This window comes from Hesperophylax consimilis, chromosome 20, assembly GCF_061612785.1.
Source record: "Hesperophylax consimilis isolate HC1 chromosome 20, BYU_Hcon_1.0, whole genome shotgun sequence".
Taxonomy (NCBI): domain Eukaryota; kingdom Metazoa; phylum Arthropoda; class Insecta; order Trichoptera; family Limnephilidae; genus Hesperophylax; species Hesperophylax consimilis.
In genome coordinates, this window is record NC_142855.1 from 9,405,004 (window position 1) to 9,418,944 (window position 13,941).

General features: G+C 37.1%; 1 protein-coding gene across 2 annotated transcripts in view; it reads left to right on the top strand.

Moving 5' to 3' along the window:
* Positions 1-12,429, top strand: part of LOC149414030 (UDP-glycosyltransferase UGT5-like) — a 30,613-nt gene extending 18,184 nt beyond the window's left edge. Inside the window, exons 5-9 of one of the 2 annotated variants that reach the window (XM_089643661.1) lie at positions 2,770-2,964; positions 5,163-5,370; positions 10,659-10,878; positions 11,045-11,264; positions 11,656-12,429. In XM_089643661.1, coding sequence (XP_089499787.1) covers positions 2,770-2,964; positions 5,163-5,370; positions 10,659-10,878; positions 11,045-11,264; positions 11,656-11,947 — 1,135 coding nt within the window. In that variant the 3' untranslated portion in view covers positions 11,948-12,429. The remainder of the gene's footprint in view (positions 1-2,769; positions 2,965-5,162; positions 5,371-10,658; positions 10,879-11,044; positions 11,265-11,655) is intronic. The other variant, XM_089643663.1, reaches the window with a different exon arrangement.
* Positions 12,430-13,941: the final 1,512 nt, after the last annotated feature.

Genomic DNA, 13,941 nt, shown 5'->3' on the forward strand with positions numbered 1-13,941 from the left:
ATTTAATAGATAGCCCCTACCTTCTGGAATGCTATAAGTTGTTCGTACCGAACAACTACAGCCAGGGACGGTACCATGATCTGCTATGTATCCCACGTGGCAGAACGGACATGCTGGCTCGGCATAGTATGACACGAGGTATGGCGCTGTTAAACAACGCCTCCAAGACTATCGATATTTTTAAAAAGCCTTGAAGAATTCAAGAGGCATGTAAATGCCAAAAATCACTATTTATAACTTATTATCTCTATTCTTTTTTCTTTATTTGTTTCGTATCATCCATATGTAGTTAATCTTTCATGTGTATTGTAAATGGACACACAGTCTGTAATATAAAAAAAAAATAGCTAGAAGTTCTGAAAAACCTTCTGAATGGAAGGACAGAGGCCCCTCCGATTACCGCTCACTCCAGAAGATGGGTGGAAACTTGAGTGGCAATCGGCCGATGTGAGAATTGCCCATCTCGTGCACGACCCCACTGAGAGACAGTCTGGATTCTCACTGCCTCGTAAACTCTAGTCCGCCACCAATAGGATAAGGTCTGTGGTGGCCGCTAATACCATATCTATAGGCACGTATATGTGTTTTGCCCAATGTATAACAATGTGTCGTAAAATACCTACCTGCTTACCTACTTGAAGTACCTACGCTAGTACTTTGCGTGTGTTTGGATTCGGCGGCGTTCACCAGAATGATCTAGTCTATCGCTTAGGCTTTATTACAACGCCGCCGAACAATCTGGATTACGCGGGGGTTCGTCAATTTACCGGTAGTCTCGCGAACCTTCCACCGTCGTCAGACGAGTTATTTAAAACGACTAGTACAGTACCAGCAACCTTGACACCGATACCGAGTTGATTGCCTACGTTACGCGCGTGAAATTTTATCTCTAAATTTCCCTTGTAAAATGTTCTGCTTGTGTTTCTACGTTTATTTTTGGATGCATACATTATAATAAACCGCTCCAACCAAATTGAGTCGTAGTTTATTAATATTTAAGAACACGAACTATAGCCACATGTCTCAAGGATAAGGGTGGGGCTTTAAAGAGTCAGTGATGTGTGAATATGAGGCGGTGCAGACCACCAAACCTGTGTTATTTTAATTGTTTGTGGTGCACAAATTCTAGTGTTTTATGAAATATAACTCACCGGGGTCTACTTAAGTTAATATCCCAAGTTGTATATGGTCTATTTCATAATTGAATAGTATTGTAGATTTTTTGGTGTTGTGACAGAAAAGCAGAATCAAGCAGTGATACTAGCGGTTTGCGCGGTGCAATAATTATAATGATTAATGACCCATCTCCCTTGTTTATGAAGATGGGTAATTAATATTTCCTTCATTTGACGCATTGAATCTGTTCAACATCGGTTCTTAAGAGGGATTTCTAGGAGGCTAGGATTAGAAAAAGGAAAATACTCATATGATGAAATTGAACTAACTCTAAACCTCTCTCCCTTGAAAGTCCGTCAGGAAAGAAATGACCTCATTTACTTCTTCAAAATTATGAATGGTATTATTGATTCGACCTTCTCTATTGCAACTCATTCCCTTTAATATCCCCTCGCACAGACTCAAAAATAATGAACTGCTCTTCCTCAACCATCATTCGACAAATTATGGATATTATTCACCATTGTCCAGAATGTGTAGACTGGTCAACTCAAGTCAAAACCTTAACTTTTTTGGGATAAGTCTGAATGATTTTTGCCAGTCGCTAAACAAGTGACGGAATATTATAAGTGTCCTGTGGTCCTGACCCACGGCGTAGTCTTGACTTGATTCGACTTTTCACTTTATTTTCTTATATTATATCTACCTTATGTCTTTGCTTTCATGTACCTTTGTCTACTCCTGTATTTTTCATTTTACTGTATTCGTGTTATTATTTTGTAATGTTAGATAGAAAATTTCATTCTCAGTCATTCCAGATCAAAATTAGGTCTCAGTAATAATGAATAAATTCATTGGTTAAATTATCAATCACCGTAGTTTTAACACATGGCAGATGAAATCCTACTCCCGTCCAATATTAAACAAATTAAAAAAATAAATAAATACATCAAATCATGGCTTGAGAAATTGCGAGAAACAAGAACTTACTAGTATTTTAAATAAATTAAAACATAACACATAAGGAAGCTGCTGGAAAATACCCCACACAAACGATTGAAATATTTTATTTATTTATTTATTCTACGCCTATTGAGGCTTTTACATATATATAACAATATTTACAAAATTATACTAGTAAATAGTGGAGGAAATGACTGTTTAAAGCACCAAAATAAATATAAAGAAAAATATTATTGAATTTGATCCACAAAGTATGTAGGTACAAGATATAAAAGATCCGAAATAATTTTGTTCTTTCATCCGACAAAATACTGTTAATGTGTCAATTTAGCTTCATCAAAATATTACCATAAATATATGAGAAATGAATGAACCATGAAGCTGTACCATAAGTCTGTGAAAAGTCTCTATCCTAAACCAAGTTCCTATCAGCACAGAATATCTTAGTGAAGAAAACTAAGAAAATATTATACATCTCTTTTATATTTTTATTTCATTATTTTATATTTATCTTCAAAACTGTAATAAATTAATACGTTACCATTAATTACTATTTCAATAACGGTTTAAAATATTATTTTTCTTCCCTAATGTTAAAATTACTGTAAATAGATTAATAAATAAAACAAGAATGGACCCAAAGCTGTCCCTTGTGATACTCTAAGTTTATATCTGTTGTATTCTTTGCAGTCTCGGTGTGAAGTACAACTGTCCCGTGGTGCTGCTGTCGCCCATGACCCTGACACACTCGCTGGCGCGCTACACGGGCAACCCGGTTTCGCCAGCCAACATCCCTAACCTCTTGCTGAGCTTCAGCGACGACATGACGTTGCTACAGCGAGCGGCCAATACAGCCGTGGCGGTGGTCACGGAACTTTTGGACAGGTCAGATGAAAATCCTTTCGAATAGCATTGTCATGACCCAATTAATTGACTTATTAGTACTTAAGTCAGTAGCTTATTGGATTTTGTGTAGAGGACTTTTTAAATAAGAGAAAATAGTGGAAGTTCTAGGAATGAAATGTATTATGGGTGAGTTTTATCTGGGGGTCAGTTTGTTTAGGAGCAGAGATGTGCAAAATGGGTACCCAAAACCATTTGAAATGCAAATGGAAATGGGTCAAAACTTTTCCATTTGAAAATGCAAATTGCAAAATGGTTTTTAGAAAAGCATTTCAAATGCAAAATGCAAAATACCTATTTTCAAAATGCATTGAAAATGCAAAATGGTTTCTCAGGTCAAACATTTAAAATAATTATAGAATTTTTTCATTTAATAATCATCAATGTAGAACAAACATATTACTTGATGGTAAATCTAAAAGCACCACGTCTACAGATTATGAAACCACAAAAAATTTGCGCGGGAATAATGTTGCCAACGTAAAAACATAGAAACTTCTATCTAACATTTCATATTACAGCGGCATGGCCCCATGTTCAGTATTTGAATCATTATTTTTTGTTTTTTCATAAGAAGCAATTACTTTGTGGTTTGACATTATATTTTTTTAAATAAAATAAACACTTTGTATTTAACCACAAATATTTATTATTTTACACACCGACCGGTTTCGCTTTAACCAAGCTTCATCATAAGTTATTATTATATCCTGTTGAAGCTTGCTTAAAGCGAAACCGGTCGATGTGTAAAATAAAAAATATTCGTGGTTAAAAAAAAAGTGTTTATTTTATTTAAAAAAAGTTTTTTTTGTAATTTTGTAATTTTTTGCAATTTGACAAATGTAAATTATCTCTCATAGCGAGGTTGAGGACCGACTATTTGACCGAATATGAAAAAAAGATGAGTGGAGATAGTAGGAAGAATGTTGCGAAAAGCATTTAAAATGGAAAATGCATTGCGAAAAGCATTTAAAATGCAAAATGGAAAATACCCATTTTGCATTTTGCATTTCCATTTGAAATGGATTTATTTGAAATAAAGCACATCTCTGTTTAGGAGTGAAGGACATATGAATTTATCCCTCCCAGCAATAACATGAGCTGGAAGCAGTAACATGATACCATACGACACACAGTGTATGAGGCCTTTGAATTAGAAAGTTAACGAAATAATTATTGGCAGTATTGTTAAGAAATATAGAGCGTTTGACAGGTTGTCGTGGCCTATTAAATCGAGGGCGTTTGGTCTGCCATTTTACATACATACTTTACATAGTTTATATAAAAATATTGTGAAGATTATAAATATTTAAAGCAATAATATAAACCTTCACAATTTGACATTTAAAACCAAGCAAAAAGCAAATGTAAACATGATAGTTTGTAGGTATAAGCCTGTTGTAAGAAAATGAGAATATGCCTATTTCTAAGGTATAAAGACAAAAATTGTTTATAAAAATGTTAAGGCGATGCAAAACGTAGTAATTTAAAATCATGTGTTTTTGGTTTGAAAATTTGGTCGCCTAGAAATGTTTCAGATGCTTTAATTAAATACTGCGAGTAGAATACATCCTGGCCTTTGAAATAATCGAGTATTTTTTAGATAAGTCTTTTTATAAGCCCAGAAAAAAATAATTTTCGGTTATGGTTTTATTGTATAATGTGGCAAATTAAGTTATTTATAAAATGATCGAAAAAAATTTAAATATTTGTGCTTGAACATCCAGAAAATAAAATAAAAGGTACTTTTTGGCCATGTTTTTTTCCTGCATAAATCAAAACAGGCGGATGGTGTTAAGCGGGAATTTAAACCTTATCGCCATCTACTTAAGGGTTGTTATTGATAGCGGCTCAATTTAAAATATTAAACGACGTAGTGCATCGCCTTAAGTTTATATATATGTACATACTAGGTAGTATTTGTATTAATATAATATCTATGCGACACATAAAAGCTAGTGTATATATTTATTAATTCATACAATTATCTATTCACGAACTAGCGGGCTCCATAAGCCAGCCAGTTCGTAAATTGATAAATAAATAAAAATTAAGTAACATTTTTGCTAAATGATTACAGTAATTACATGTGAAATAATAATGCAGTTGTAGTAATTGCAAGAAGACTACACCTATTATTGTGTCAATCTATAAATTATATAAGCCATGTTCTTATTTAGTAGATTTTCGTTTGATGCCTCACAAGAAGCCCTATATAAAAAGTATTTCCCTGCCGAGGCGGCCAAAGTGCCCTTCCCGGAGTTACGGAATAAGGTTGGGGCCATCCTGATCAACACGCATCCCTCCATCGGGGCCGTTCGCCCTCTGCAACCCAATGCCATCGAGATAGGGGGCTACCACATCGGTGCAATCAAGCCACTGCCTAAAGTGAGTTGTGTTACCATAAATACCGTCACCACATAAGCATAGCTAAAACTATTTTATCCTCGCAAGGCGCAGTCCGTTTTTGCAATTTTACTAACGTGCAGTACTTAACAATTGTGAAAAAAAGATTCAATACATATATTCTTTCATTATTTTATGTAGGGGCGGCTCAATGTTGTACCCTTTTGCTGAGATCAAGCACCGTTGAATTTTAGAAACACTCTGGTCGAATAAGTTGGCGTTACCCCAGGCACAAACGGTGATCTGATTTTGGTCTGAAAACTTTAAAAGTTGTTCAAAATAGATAATTCTTAAAAGCTACCTTAAAAAAAGTTCAAGAGTATTTTTGGCTAAAGTCACCATTTTCTTATTTTTATTTATTGAATAAATAGTTAATACATATCATCACCATCTTTTGTCCCAACGTCCCAACCTTCTTTTCCTATCCGAAACTCAGATAGCCGAGCCGCCAGACTCCTCCTATCTGGACTGCCCGGGCTTTACCCTCGCAAGCAAATTCCGACTGAAAGGAGGAGTCTGCCTCTATAGTCGAGCTGACGTCAACTGTGTGCGACTATTGAGTCTGGAAAACTCCAGATTCGACGTAATGTGGGTGCGCGTCAATCTTGCCAGTACGGCAAGATTCTACGCATGTCTATACCGCTCACCGAACCATAGCGAATCAGACACTTCCGAGCTCTTCAAACATTTGAGCGATACTATTGATGATCTCTTGCCCCGCTACCCTTCGGCCGAGTTTGTTGTTCTGGGGGACTTCAAACGTTCATAACGAACCATGGTTGAAGTTCTCAGGCCCAACGGACTCGGCTGGCCGACAGGCGGAATCCTTTGCCATTTGCTACGGATTAGAGCAATTGGTTTTTTATTTTTTTTTTTTTTATTTAGGAGAAAAAACAGATACAGATATCAATTGACAAGAATATACAAAACATCAACTAGAGAATTTACCTGCATCCAAACTATTTCTCACGAATTAACTTAAACAGCAGTTAAAAACATTTACAAATATTTTGACTTATAAATAGGGGAAAAATATATACATAAGAATATTATTTTACAAATAGAGATATGAAAGAAATGCGCAATATCCTTATAAGAATTTACAAATTATTTTTGAAAAAATTTAGAGAGTAAAACAAAAAAAAAAAAATATATATATATATATATAAATAGATAAACAATGTTAAACAGAAATTAAAAAATATATACATATTTAAACAAGTATGTCTAAGTTTTTTACTGTGAACTTTGTAGGAAAACAGTCTTCATTTTTCTACTAAAAGTAGTGCGTGTATCAAAGAATAAGTCAGAGTCCTTGAGGTTTTGGTTCTGATTAAGTGATTCGCACATTCTTCTGATTGGATCCCTGACACCAGCATTTGTACGCGTCCTGCTAATGTGGAATAAGTCGTTAAGCCTTGTTACTCTGGGTGGTACTTTGAAGTTTATTAATTTCAGTAAGTCGGGACAGTCAATAACGTTGTTACAGATTTTATACAGAGTCATGAGATCAAGGTATGTTCGCCGGTTAGATAGAGTGGAGACTTTATAACTCGAGAGCATATTTATGTACCCGCGTTTGGGTGCGCTCATTCTGTAATTGAGGCAACGCAGAAATTTCTTTTGAATACTTTCAATATTTTCTTTATAGATATCGTAAAGTGGATTCCATATGGAGGTGCAGTATTCAAGTTGAGAACGGACCAGAGTGTGGTAAAGAAGAAGATATGTTTCAGGTTTTCGAAATTCACGGCTGTTTCTGATGACAAATCCTAGCATGCTGTAAGCTGTAAGGTTCAGGAGCCTACAAGGGTTCCTGATGTCCAGACTCACCGCTCCAATCTGTTAGACCTATTCTTAACTACTGTGCCACACGGTTATAAGATTGACGTCACAGCGCCTCTGGGATCATCTGACCACTGCCTAGTGACGACATCAATCCCCGTTAGCCTCAGACCAACCAATGAGAGGCTGAGAAGAAAAGTGTGGCACTATAGGTCAGCAGATTGGTTCGGTATGCGGGCCCATTTCAATGCTTTTCCGTGGTCAGCTGTTTGTTTTCGGACTTCGGACCCTTCAAGATGTGCCCAGAAAATTGGTGAAGTCATCAATTCGGCGATGGATGGCTTCATACAATCGACTACTAAAGAAACTGGTGTGGGCTCAAAGCCGTGGTTCAGTCGACAATGCTCCGAAGCAGTTCGACGAAAAAACGCGGCTTACCGAGCCTACAACACATCTCGAACGCCCGAAAGCAGATCAGCATACAACAAATCGGCAAAGGAATGCAAGAGAATCATCAATAGGTCAAAATTCGAACACGACCTGCAGATCAGCAAAAAGCTGGCTGCCTGCCCGCATGGCAGCAGAGCATTCTGGTCGCTTGCGGGCTCAATAGGTCGAAATTTTTGCAAACCCAGTTTGCCACCTCTTACCAGACCTGACGGCTCACTAGCAAACACCGCCACCGAAAAGGCAAACCTTTTAGGGAAAATGTTTGCGGAAAACTCGACCCTCGACGACGGGGGTGCTGTTCCGCCGTCGGTTCCTCACTGCGGCTTCTATATGAAAAAGATGAGGATCCGGCATCGGGATGTACTCCACGTCATACGGGGGCTCGATGTTAACAAAGCTAGTGGACCTGATGGAATACCTGCCCTGGTATTGCAGAGGTGTGCTGCGGAAATAGTTCCAGTTTTGACAAAGCTCTTCAAAATGTCCCTGTAGTGTGGCACTGTGCCCTCTGGTTGGAAAAAAGCGGTAATTCACCCTATTCTCAAGAAAGGTGACCGCTCCAACCCGGCCAACTACCGCCCCATAGCGATCACATCAGTTCTGTCCAAAGTGATGGAACGTGTGATCAACGACAAACTGCTCACATACCTCGAGAAGAACAAAATTATCAACGACCGTCAATACGGATTCCGGCGGAACCGCTCGTGCGGTGATCTTCTCGCGTATGTGACGCATGTTTGGGGGCGGTGCCTGGAACGTCACGGTGAGACCCAAACGGTCGCACTAGACATATCCAAGGCCTTTGACCGGGTCTGGCACCGAGGACTTGTCAACAAATTGCATTCTTACGGACTTCCCGCATCCCTGTGTACGTGGATTGCTGACTTTTTAAGGGATAGGTCGATTCAGGCGGTTGCTGACGGTTTCACCTCTTCCTCGCACTCCATAAATGCTGGCGTCCCACAGGGATCGGTTCTGTCTCCGACTTTGTTTTTGTTGCACATCAATGACCTTTTGACATGTGCACCGATTCATTGTTACGCGGATGACAGTACAGTTCATGATAGCTTTTTGTTTGACAAGCCCCCAAAGGGCACACAAACTCCAACGGCTCGGAGGGCTTTGAAGCAGAGAATGGACGGTTATCTCGAGAGTATTTCCTCCTGGGGTAAAAATAATCTCGTCGAATTTAATGTTTCAAAGGCCCAATCCTGTCTGATTACGTCTAAAAGGGATCCAAATGATAATCTAGTCTCCTTCAACGGAAGCAATCTTCCGAACAGGCCTTCCATTGATATGCTTGGTGTAACTATAAGTGACCAGCTCAGGTACGGGGGCTCCATCGAAGCTAGAGTAAAGTTGGCCTCTCAAAAGCTGGGCGTACTGTACAGGGCCCGCAGATACTTTAATAGTACACAACTGCTCACCCTGAACAAATCGCAAGTGCGCCCTACTGTCGAATTTGGCAGCCATCTCTGGTCTGGAGCCCCAAAATACCTGAAAAAAACCCTTGACTCTGTGCAGAAACGGGCGGTCCGTTTGATAGATTCCCCAATCTTAACAAACGGACTGCAATCTTTAGAGCACAGGCGTCAGGTAGGTATGCTGTCCTTGTTCTATCGGTATTACAATGGAAGATGCTCTGAGGAACTAGCGTCATTGATCCCTTCGGCACCGGTGCGTAGTCGGGATACACGCCAAACGCGCGCCCAACATTTGTACACAGTTGACACTTGTCACATGAGAACGGGTCGCTTCTATGATTCGTTCTTAAGTTCAACAGCTCGGCTGTGGAACGAACTGCCGGCCTCTGTGTTTCCTCCCTCCTACAACATGGGACTCTTCAAGACCCATGTTCACTCCTTCCTCTCCACAAAAAGACCCTCCACACAGCATCCCCAAAGATGACATAGGCCCTGAGGGAAATTATTTTCTTCAGGGCCTCCTGTGTGGAGTAAATATAAAAAAAAAATAAAATAAAAAAAAACAAGTTCTGCTAAGCCAATTGAATTGGCTTGTCAACAGGTGCTTAAAGTTTATTTACATATACATTTTTATAAGTTATAATTTACATCTTATATCTACAGAATCAACATTTTTTAATACAATTTTTTTATATATATTAAAGTAAAAAAAAAAATTCCGATAGCCAATTTTTCTACACCTATTTTTATACACCTTATTCATAGATTTACATTGCTTTATAGTGTCAGGTAATAAATTAAATATTTTCGGTTTGTTGTATTCAAACTTTCTCTGTCCGTATTTATTATTAAATTTCGGAACTATTAACCCGTCATTGCGCGTGAATCTAGTACTGTATTTATGTTCTAATTTTTCTTTATGCTGCGGGTTAAATACATACTGAATTATGATTTTTTGCCATAGAATTGCTTTAACAGGTAAAATTTTGGCACTCTGAAACAGCAACGGTATATTATGTCTCTGCTTAAAAATATTAGGGACGACTAGTAATTTTACAATTGCGTTTTGTACAACTTGGACTTGTTTCAGATTGGTTATAGTAGTATTTCCCCATATGGTTAATCCAAATCTTATAATAGATTCTGCCATTGATATATAAATTATTTTAAGTGTTTCAATTGATAGGAAAAAATGTAATGTGTACATTCTGCCAGCAATTGATCCGAGTCTTTTAGAGGTTTTTTTTAAATATGTTTGTCCCATTTGAAAAAGCAATCTACTGTAACACCAAGATAAACATATTCCGTAACTAATTCTAAGCTTTCACATTTACAATTAGTCGGGATGTTTTTATGGATGCAATTAAAATTATGAGAAATAATATAAGGATTAAATTGAAATTTCGCATTAGGTGATCTTATATGCATAAATTTGTTTTTTTTTTGCATTTATTAATAGTCCTGCATCATGTGACCATTTACAAAGTTGATTAAAGTCAATTTGCATGAGTTCAATTGCAATTATTAGATCTTTATGTGATATGATCAATGCCATATCATCTGCGAATACAAAATGTTTGTGAATTAAAATATCTTCTTTAAATCCATAAGGACCTGCAAGAGATCCTCGATGATGCTAAGCATGGAGTCATCTTCTTCAGCATGGGAAGTAACCTCAAGAGCAAAAATCTTCCCATGAAGACCAGGGATGCAATCATCAGATCATTGTCCAAGGTGAAGCAGACCGTACTCTGGAAGTTCGAGACTGATCTGCCCAGCAAGCCTGACAACGTCATCATCAGGGACTGGCTGCCTCAGACGGCCATACTAGGTGAGTCAGGGTCTTTGACATCTTCCACAAATGCTGGACGACGGTTTCTCGCCATCTCCAAACCTCAGTGATTTTTCAATCCCCTTCCACGTAGTTAATCCTCATCTTGGTCGCTTCCACTGGGCACCGACACAGTCATAAAAGTTCCTTACTATCTGAATTCCAGCGCACAAAAACGTCCGCCTCTTCATCTCTCACGGAGGTCTGCTGAGCTGCATTGAAGCTGCTGGTGCTGGAGTACCACTGTTGGCCATACCCATCTTCGGGGATCAGCACTATAACGCCAAGGCCACACAGCAGAGAGGCCATGGCCTCGCGCTGCAGTACAGTAACCTCACTGAGGATACCCTGACCGCCACACTCGACGAGATGCTGTCAAATGACAAGTGAGTGAACTTATTTCTTACCATTATCTAGTAAAAGCGGTTAATCCAGTCCTGCTGTTTAACAAACTAGAAACAAAACACGGTGATCAATAGAAAGACGTCAGTATGAACATGGTTTCTAAGAGTGAAATGTTTTTAAAAACTTTGCTCGTCTAGGCTGCAAAATAGAGGTGAAGAGAATAATTTGTACGATGAATGACGCCATAAGCTAAATTCAAAAGGTACAGGTTGATCAGTGGTCAGCTTCCAACGTAAATTTTATTTTGGAGTCCCACAAGATTCCAGCTTTGGACCTTTCCTATTTTATTTTTTACCGTTTTAGCTTTTTGACCGCTATAAATGAATGTCTTGTGAGCGGACGGGAATTAATTTTTGTATTTAACAATTTCAGGTACACCAAGAAGGCGCAAGAGATCTATCGCCTCTTCCACGACAGGCCGGTGGGCCCCCGCGAGCTGGTGTCCTTCTACGCGGAGCACGTGATCCGTACTGGCGGAGCCCCTCATCTGGCTCCACCAAGAATCAGTCTGTATTCCCTGTTACTGCTGGACGTTGCAGCATTAGTCCTTCTGTCCCCGCTGCTGGTGCTTTTATCCATATACTGCTACTGCAAGAAGAGGCGCTGCTGCAAAGCGAAGAAAACCCAAGATAAATCCACACTAAATGAAAAGAAGAATAACTGATCAATTTACCACCAAATGCATTAAAGTGATTGATTTTAGAGGTATTTTGCCGTGATGCTCTTCCTCCGCTTTTTGCCAACGTTTCGCACAGTTTTTCAATGCATCTGTCCTGATGAATTGTTGATCAATATCTTCGAACATCGTTTCAGACAGCCTTACGGTGTCGATTATATGATCAATTAATACATTTTCCCTGATGATGGACGTTTCGACAACGTCTTCGGACAGATTGGTTTAACCAACAATAGATCATGTCATCGGCGTAACCAGTAATAAATCAATGTATGCACCTTCAAAATTTACATTTGAAATAGTATAAAAACGTCGTCTCAATGTGGACTAACCACAGTTTGAAAATGGCCTTGTAAGCCGAAACAGCTGTCACAATAATAAAAAACTAAAACACTTGCAGAACTTAATAATAATATTATCAAATTTAATCTAAATTAAATTTATAAAAAAATTAAATGGAGTTCTACGAATTAAACACAAAAACAATAAATAAAAACTCAGTATTATATAAAGTTATTTGTAAAAAATGATATTCATCAAATACATAAAACATAATTTGGGGGAATTTTAAAATTGAATGACTTATTAAAATGACTTTTATTCACTCCAATATTTTACATACTGCCTCAACAGAAAATCCCAGAAGAGTGATCTACATATGTCAATTTCACGAGAGATGACTTCAATACTTCTTGTTAAGGCGATCAACTTCGACATGTGGCATTGGCGATAAAATTGAAATTCCCGCTTAAGTGCTGCGCGGCCTTTTTAAAACAAAACTTAAATTTGTATTTGAGCCCAAAATATCTAACCAAACCACATAATAATTATTTAATCAAAAGATATATAGCAACAAGTAAGGATATGTGATACTTTATTAATTACGTTTTAGATTATAAAATATAGGAATTAATGAATTCATTTCTTAACATTAGTTGTAATTTTCGCAATTATGTGTGAGTTAATGATTTTTTTATTTTATTAATTATTTTATTATTAATTATATTTTTGAACATATTATTACAATTCAGGTTTTACATATCGTCTGTTTTCTATTTATACTACTCTTAAATTAATAGCATTTGCTTGTGGATGGAAGAGGAGTGTACATTTGCGAAAAAATAATGGTATAGTTAAATAAAGCATTATTTGCTGAAATAATTAACATTTTTTAAATTAAAGATTTATGTTACGTTTATGGTTACAAAGTAAAAAATAATTACGAAATTAAAATCCATACAAATTGTTGTATTTGGAAAGAAGAAAAAAATATTGTAGAGGATAAATAGAGTATAGTAGGATAATTTGTGAGGTTTTCAAGTGAAACTAGGGGAAGCAGTTTTTTATTAATGATTTCCTTAAAATATGTTTTTATAGAGTTCAATATTTTATGTAATAATAATATATCTTTAATTATTTACGAACATAATTTTGCTCATTTCCACTCAAAATAACTTCTTCGAAACATAATCAGGTAGAAATGCTAAGAACTTTTTTTCCATAGGAAAGCTCAGAAATGCACGAAATAATTTGCAAGGCAGATAGACACATTACACCTTTAAATTTATACGACGATAATGTCAACATTTTTATAAATTCCAACCAGGAATTATTGGATTCATGGTCAAATAAAATTATTCACGCAAAACACTTCAATTATCTCAACCAAACGTATGTTGACAAAATTTCGTCAAACAAATGGTTGAGTATTGGAGAGTTGAGCGCAGAAATAGAAGGATCTATGCTTGCCATTCAGGATAGAGTCATTAATACTAAAAATTATAGGAAGCATATAATCAAAGATACAAATCAAATTGATGATTTGTGTAGAAAATGTTTGGCTTTTCCGGAAACTATAGAACATATTATATCGGGATGTTCTATATTAGCACCGTCCGAGTATACATTTAGGCACAATCAAGTTTTAAAAATAATGGCATAGTAAAGTTTGGTAACTAAACATAACTTGATTGACTGCCGTA